Source organism: Aegilops tauschii, chromosome 3 (genome assembly GCF_002575655.3).
Source record: "Aegilops tauschii subsp. strangulata cultivar AL8/78 chromosome 3, Aet v6.0, whole genome shotgun sequence".
NCBI lineage: Eukaryota > Viridiplantae > Streptophyta > Magnoliopsida > Poales > Poaceae > Aegilops > Aegilops tauschii.
The window spans coordinates 11,646,775-11,654,244 of NC_053037.3; the positions used below are offsets into that span (position 1 = coordinate 11,646,775).

Sequence of the window (7,470 nt, forward strand, 5' to 3'; positions counted from 1 at the left end):
GGAGCATAGCCAGACTATATGATTTTATAGGGATAAGCTTTCTTTGGCCATGTTATTTTGAGAAGACATAATTATTTTGTTAGTATGCTTGAAGTATTATTGTTTTTATGTCAATATTAAACTATTGTTTTGAATCATACGGATCTGAACATTCATGCCACAATAAAGAGAATTACATGGATAAATATGTTAGGTAGCATTCCAAATCAAAAATTCTGTTTTTATCATTTACCTACTTGAGGACGAGTAGGAATTAAGCTTGGGGATAACTGATACGTCTCCAACGTATCTATAATTTTTTATTGTTCCATGCTATTATATTATCTGTTTTGGATGTTTTATAAGCATTAATATGCTATTTTATATGATTTTTGGGACTAACCTATTAACCTAGAGCCTAGTGCCAATTCCTGTTTTTTCCTTGGTTTAGAGTTTTGTAGAAAAGGAATACCAAACGGAGTCCAAACGGAACGAAACTTTTGCGATGATTTTTCTTGGACCAGAAGACATCCAGAGGGCTTGGAGTGCACGTCGGGAAAGCTACGAGGTGGCCACAAGGTCAGGAGGCGCGCCCCCATCCTTGTGGGCCCCTCGTGACTCCACTGACCTATTTCTTTCCGCCTATATATTCTCAAATATCCCAAGGCCAACCAGGGGAGCCATGAAACCACTTTTCCACTACCGCAATCTTCTGTACCCGTGAGATCCCATCTAGGGGCCTTTTTCGGCATCCTGCCGGAGGGGGATTCGATCACGGAGGGCTTCTACATCAACACCATTGCCTCTCCGATGAAGCCTGAGTAGTTTACCACAGACCTACGGGTCCATAGCTAGTAGCTAGATGGCTTCTTCTCTCTCTTTGATTCTCAATACAAAGTTCTTCTCGATGTTCTTGGAGATCTACTCGATGTAATACTATTTTGCGGTGTGTTTGCCGAGATCCGATGAATTGTGGATTTATGATGAGATTATCTGTGAATATTATTTGAATCTCCTCTGAATTCTTTTATGCATGATTTGATATCTTTGCAAGTCTCTTCGAACTATCGATTTGGTTTGGCCAACTGGACTGGTTTTTATTGCAATGGGATAAGTGCTTAGCTTTGGGTTTAATCTTGCGGTGCTCGATCCTAGAGACAGAAGGGGAACCGTCAACTACTGTATTGTTGCCATCGAGGATAACAAGATGGGGTTTTCATCATGTTGCTTGAGTTTACCCCGCTACATCATGTCATCTTACTTAATGCGTTACTCTGTTCTTATGAACTTGATACTCTAGATGCAGGCAGGAGTCGTTCGATGTGTGGAGTAATAGTAGTAGATGCAGAATCGTTTCGGTCTACTTGACACAGACGTGATGCCTATATTCATGATCATTGCCTTAGATATCGTCATAACTTTGTGCTTTTCTATCAATTGCTCGGTAGTAATTTGTTCACCCACCCTATTATTTTCTATCTTGAGAGAAGCCTCTAGTGAAACCTATGGCCCCTGGGTCTATTTTCCATCATATAAGTTTCCGATCTACAATTCTAGTTTCCTATTTACTTTATTTTCAATCATTTACTTTCCGATCTATAAACCAAAAAAATTACTTTACCGTTTATCCATCTATATCAGATCTCACTTTGCAAATAACCGTGAAGGAATCGACAACCCCTTTATCGCGTTGGGTGCAAGTTGGTGTTTGTTTGTGCAGGTATTCTGTGGCTTGTTGCGTTGTCTCCTACTGGATTGATACCTTGGTTCTCAAAAGCTGAGGGAAATACTTACTCTACTTTGCTGCATCACCCTTTCCTCTTCAAGGGAAAAACCAACGCAAGCTCAAGAGGTAGCAATGACCCACACAGACGACGAGGTACTTCAAAAGCAACGCCTTCAGGAAGGGAGCAACGCTCAAGCGCCATCGTCACCGAATCTGACCATCCGACGCCAGGATCTAGGTTTTCACCCTAAAGAATTAGTTTGAGCATATTCGAGCAATGCCTTCGACAAGGTAACGACGTAAAACATCGCCATTGCCAAGTGTACCCAACTCGGGTCAGACTTAGGTTTTCACCCCGGAGCTCGAGAACGGGTGGTCGAGTAGCACCACTCTCGAAGTCACTAATGTGTTGTCGCCACCACTTTTCCTCAATCCCAGCAGCTATATGCGATGGAGCTGCACAATCATCCCTTTGTGCCAAGTCGTCGTCCTTTCGGGATGGAACTCTCTTTGTGGAAGTCAACCAGTGAATCTGTAGCACATCTCTTTGTCAAAGTCAACCACTGAATCTGTAAAGATGGAACTCTCCCGAAGAACTTTCGGGATGTCGGTTTTATATCCATGCTGAATTGTTGGTGTTTAACCTTCGGACTATAGAGGAAGTGCGAGCTAGTGAATGTTACTAAATCTTTCAATGCTGATGTTGATCATGGTTAACGAAAATGAAAAGTGACAAAACTTGATTCAAACGGTCCTACAACAAGTATACATATTGAAGAAAGTGAAGGGGTAAAAAATAACATCAAGGGATCTAAAAGTGTCTCTAATTGATCCCAAGACCTAAAAGCCCATGAAGCCAGGCCGAAAACTTCAATACCAAAAAAATTCTGAAATTAAGGAGGCTACATTCTAATCGATTCCCAAAACCTAAAAACTCGTAAAACAATTTGACCTGCATTTCCCCTGTGTAGTGCATACATACTAACATTCCACTTCATAATATGAAATTCATAAATTGAACTCCAGTTTGATATTAAAAGAAGTTTCCAGCTTCTTAATTTGAGATAATCATTGAAACATAGCTTAAACGAAATACCTCCCAAGCATAACAATATTAAAATTAAGCATAGCATTAAAAATAATTCAACACAAAGCCTAACTACAAACGTAAGCTTAGCTTAACTTTTTTGCTGACACCTTATGTCTCATTATAGGAGGAGGAGCAAGAGATGATGATGACGTTGTCGGCCGTCGTCCTCGTCCTCCCTAGGAATTCCTTCCCTACCGCTGCAGCCTCCTCGCCGGTGGTGATGCCCCCCACCCCCCTCCCAGCCGAACTCGCCGCGGTCGGAGGCTTCCAACTCCTTAATTGTGTGTTGTCGATATTTTTGACAAGTATTTTGAGAAATGACTAAGATATTAAAAGGGAATTCGAGGCATCTTTGATAGAGCAGTGGAGGCGAAGGAGATGGAGCGACGCAATCTACTGGATCTGTGATGGATTCGTGGGCGAGGTTACAAAACTCATGGTTACAACTCAGGTTATTTGTGAGTTCCGCTTCAGTGATCTCTCATAGTGACTTCATCATTGGAAGTTGGAATGACAACCCAAGGTGATTCGGGCTTGGTAGTGTGCCCCCAGTATAGGGACTTTAGTGGAAACACTAGGTATCATGCGTTTGTACCTATTAATGGTCATCTTTGCACATTGTTTCCTTGTTATAAGCACTGCCCGAAGATTGCTCGAAAATCATTTTTAGGTGAAAATCCGTGGTCTAACCCTGTGCGGTTGGATTCAACGACGATGATGACCACACATAATTTTTTTCCAGAGGTGTCGTTATCTGAGAACGTTCCTCGCAAATAACGTTTGAGCGGGTCTCCCTCTTTTCTCCTTTTATTATTTGTTTGAGCGGGTCTCCCTCTTTTCTCAACTGACCAGTTTTTTTTGTAGAAGATCTCAACTGTTTTTTTTAGGTGAAGAAGATCTCAACTGACCAGTTTAGACGCTGCCTTTTTCGCAGTCAACTATAAGCCACAACAGCCCACGTGAGGAGCCGGCCCATAAGCGCTCTCCGGCTGCTTGCCTCCTCCGAGGCTCCAACCCCAGCCGATGTCGAGCGACGGAATCGAGGCGACGAGCACGAGGTCCACGGAGGAACCGTTGATGGAGACGAAAAGGAGGAGAACGGGGAAGGAGGGGTCCGTCGCCGGCGACGGCACCATCGCTCTCGAAGCGCTGGACTGCACCGTCTGCTACCACCCGCTCAGGCCTCCCGTCTTCCAGGTCATCCACGCCATCGGCCTTCGCCCTAATCTATTCTAAATTGACCTCGCCTAGATCCACCGACGCCTTAGGTATTTGGGTTGCCATGTTCTTCCTAGGGTTCCGTTTTTTCAACCCTCTAAAAAGGGCACTGTACAAGTTCAGATACAACTCGTGAGCATAGATCGCCCAGTTAAAATCGAATTATGGAACATCGTAGCATTGGGGAATTGGATGGCATGTTTCTTTTTATTAATTTCGACAAAGGGTTTTCTCCATGGTTTTCTTTTTCCTTTTAGCAAAAACGCCTAGAAGTTCAGGTAGAGATATTGTTAGACATGGAGGTGAGGGTATAAAATCAAACTGACAGTGATTTTTCTACACCCCAGCTCGGTGCACCCACGCAAGAAACTATGGCAACCCAAACACTGTAACACCTTACACACCATGAGATATTATGTTTTGTCAAACACTTCTACGTGATTGTGTTATTGTTCCATTGACGCTTAACGAAGTCATCCTTTGACCAACACCAGTTTTTCTTAGAAAAACTTGAAAACATGTACGCTGCTTAATTATGCAAATGTTTTTACCACATGCATGTATCAGCCATAGGTTTCTCACAAGCAAAATCTAATAACAATTAAAGCGTGGTGCATTTGTTTTGTGATACAATGCAGTGTGCGGTTGGGCATGTGATATGTTCGTCTTGCCACGACAAGCTCAAGAACAAGAACAAGTGCCACGCTTGTGCCATCACCGGAGGCTACAACCGTTGCATAGCGATCGACCACATCCTGGAGTCTGTCCAGGCCCCTTGCTCCAACTACATATACGGTTGCACCGTCAAGACGCGTTACCTCGAGCGACAGGAACACGAGAAGTCATGCCCACTTGCGCCGTGCTTCTGCCCCGAAGCTGGCTGCGGTTTCTCGGGCTTGACCACCCAGCTCCTGCACCATCTCACCGACGATCACAAGATACCAGTTACAGAGTTTCCATCTGGATGGTGTCTCACCCTCGAGATACAGCAGAGTATGCGAGTTCTCCACATGAAAGAAGAAGAAGGCGGCCCCATGTTCCTAGCTAAGTTCACACCAGTGCCGCCTTTTGGCAATGTTGTCTCCATCTTGTGCGTTGATCCTCATGCCGTGCCGGGGGAGCGCGAGTTTAGGTGTGAGGTTGATTTCTACTGCAACACCCTGGGTTTGCGACAGCTTTCAAATTTCCAGATTGTAAGCACCAGTCTTTCAGACGGCTTCCCAGCGGAGCTTGGCAGCAACCCATTTCTTGTGCCAACAGTTTCTTCTAACTCGCCCACTACCAGCAGCAGCCTAACCATCCGCATTGCAAAGATAATCCTTGACAGGCCTTTGAGTGACTGGCGTTGGAAATCAAGATCGTAGCCTGATACTGGAGAGTTGCTCACAAAGACGTGTTAGAAGTTTTGTCTTTATCCTCGAGGCCGCAACTAAATTAAACTGTGTGATATATTCGTCTTGTACATCTTCAGCAGAGAGGTTCTGTTTTACTAGGAATATGGTGGCTTCGTGCTTTCTTCTTTACTTGGTCAGTTCTTACTTGTTAACTATGCAATGCATTGGTCTTGCTGATTGCACTTTATGATGGGACTGTCCATAGGGCATTTGTTGAACTTTAATGCTATCACACCTTTTCGTTTATCTAGTTTTTCCTATAAAGCAGTGCTAATATTTGTGTTTGTCCATGAACGCTCCCTTGTGGTTGTGCCTTTGGCATTACTCATAAACCCTGTCATCGTGATCAGGTACCTTGCTCCCACTCCATGTACGGGCGCACCATCAAGACACGTTACGTCAAGGGAGCGGATCACGAGAATTCATGCACATGTGCGCGGTGCTTCTGCCTAGAAGACTGGCTTTGCCGCCCCAACTCCCATGCTACTGCAACATCTCAACGACGAGCATAACTGCCCATCATGTGAGTTTGAGTACGGGCATCGTTCCATCCTGCGGATCCAGGACGAAAAGCATGTTCACCACAGCAGAGAGGGTGGCTGCCTGTTCCTGGTAAAATTCACACCAGTGCCGCCTTTCGGCAACGCCGCCTCGATCTTGTGTATTGATCCTCACCCCGTTGATTGGAAGCGCAGGTTCAGTTGTCCGGTTGGTTTCAACTGCAATACCACTGGCTGATATCCGTATTCAATTTTTCATCCCAGGAGCACCAATCTGTTTCTTTTTTGAAAAGGAGGAAGACCCCCGGTCTCTGCATCTGGACGGTGCATGCAGCCATTTTATTAATTATTCATAAAGACCTTACAATTTAATGCATCAGTAAGTCTGAAGCCACCATCTTGGCAATATTTTTCGCTACTCCTATCTACTTGATGAAGGGTGCCGATTGGCCAAGCCAAATAACAAACAGACATCAAACTAAGGCCTAACATCTAAAATCGGAGGCCCAACCAAGCCATTGCCCGATCTGGGACACACACCGGTCCGGTGCAGTATCAGATGTTGCCGCCGCCGTCTTCCACCGATCCATCTTCAGAATAGGTACTAACACATCGACATTGTCAGGCCCGATCCATCTCCTGGTCCGGCCACGGACCGAACACCAGGTTTTCACCTGGATCTGTCCCAAGAACATCCAACTGACAACCTGTGCATCGACCAGACCGCCTTCAAAGCCCGAGATCTGGCCGCCCAGATCCGGCGACTATCTGCAACAGCACTGCCACCGTGGGCACCCTGGCACACCGGCCACCGCCTGTGTGTGCACCACTGGAGCCTGGGAGGAGGGCAGCCAACCCACCTCGCCAAACCGCAAGAGGCACCAAGAGGTCCACGAGCTCGTCACCGTCTCTGACCGAACCAATCCGGAGCCAAAGGCACCAGATCGCCCGGATAGATCCGCATTGGGCAGGGACAACACCACGCCAAGTCGCCGCGGGAAGTCCGAACTTCAACTACCGCCACCTTTCTGGGCCGCCGTCCCGGGATCCAGGTCGGACGTTGCTGCCGCCACCAGCCACATCGCGCCGCCGCCGCACCACCTGCCACAGAAGCCATGGCCGCCGTGACCGCGCGGACGCGCCAAGGGGTCAGCACCACCCGATCTTCCACGTAGCCATGCATCTCCGCCCCTCCGCCCGTCACCACGCCGCCTTGTTGTGGCGTCGCCGGAGGCGAGCCGCCGCCCCGCCGCGACCCAGATCCGACAGACGCCCCCCGACGTGATTGGGTGACCCGCCTCACCAGATCCTGACGCGGGAGGGAAAAGGGCCTCCACCACCGACGCCGGCCGCCCGGGGCTTCGTCCGGCGGCTTCCTCCAGCGGCGACGGAGGGGAGTACGCGGATGGGAGATGCCCAGCGGCTACACTTGAGAGAGAGAGAGAGAGAGGTGGGGGGTGCACGGCCGTTAGTTAGGTAACTTCTTTGCCGTCTCCACGTCCAGGGGGTCACGACCGTTAGTTACGCACCTAGCCAGCTACACGTCCGGTGGGGCCCAGCTGG

At 47.3% G+C, this 7,470-nt stretch overlaps 1 protein-coding gene across 1 annotated transcript; it reads left to right on the forward strand.

Moving 5' to 3' along the window:
• Window positions 1–3,818: 3,818 nt before the first annotated feature.
• Window positions 3,819–5,377, forward strand: LOC109777789 (putative E3 ubiquitin-protein ligase SINA-like 6). Its single transcript, XM_020336350.1, has 2 exons — window positions 3,819–3,992; window positions 4,652–5,377. The coding sequence occupies exons 1-2, from the start codon at window positions 3,819–3,821 to the stop codon at window positions 5,375–5,377; spliced, it is 900 nt and encodes a 299-aa protein (XP_020191939.1).
• The last annotated feature ends 2,093 nt before the right edge of the window (window positions 5,378–7,470 follow it).

Excerpts from the sequence above, each read along its gene's own strand:
- LOC109777789 (XM_020336350.1), top strand. The coding sequence starts at position 3,819 with ATGTCGAGCGACGGAATCGAGGCGACGAGCACGAGGTCCACGGAGGAA. Across the intron at positions 3,993-4,651 it reads TCAGGCCTCCCGTCTTCCAG|TGTGCGGTTGGGCATGTGAT; the intron begins GTCATCCACGCC and ends GATACAATGCAG.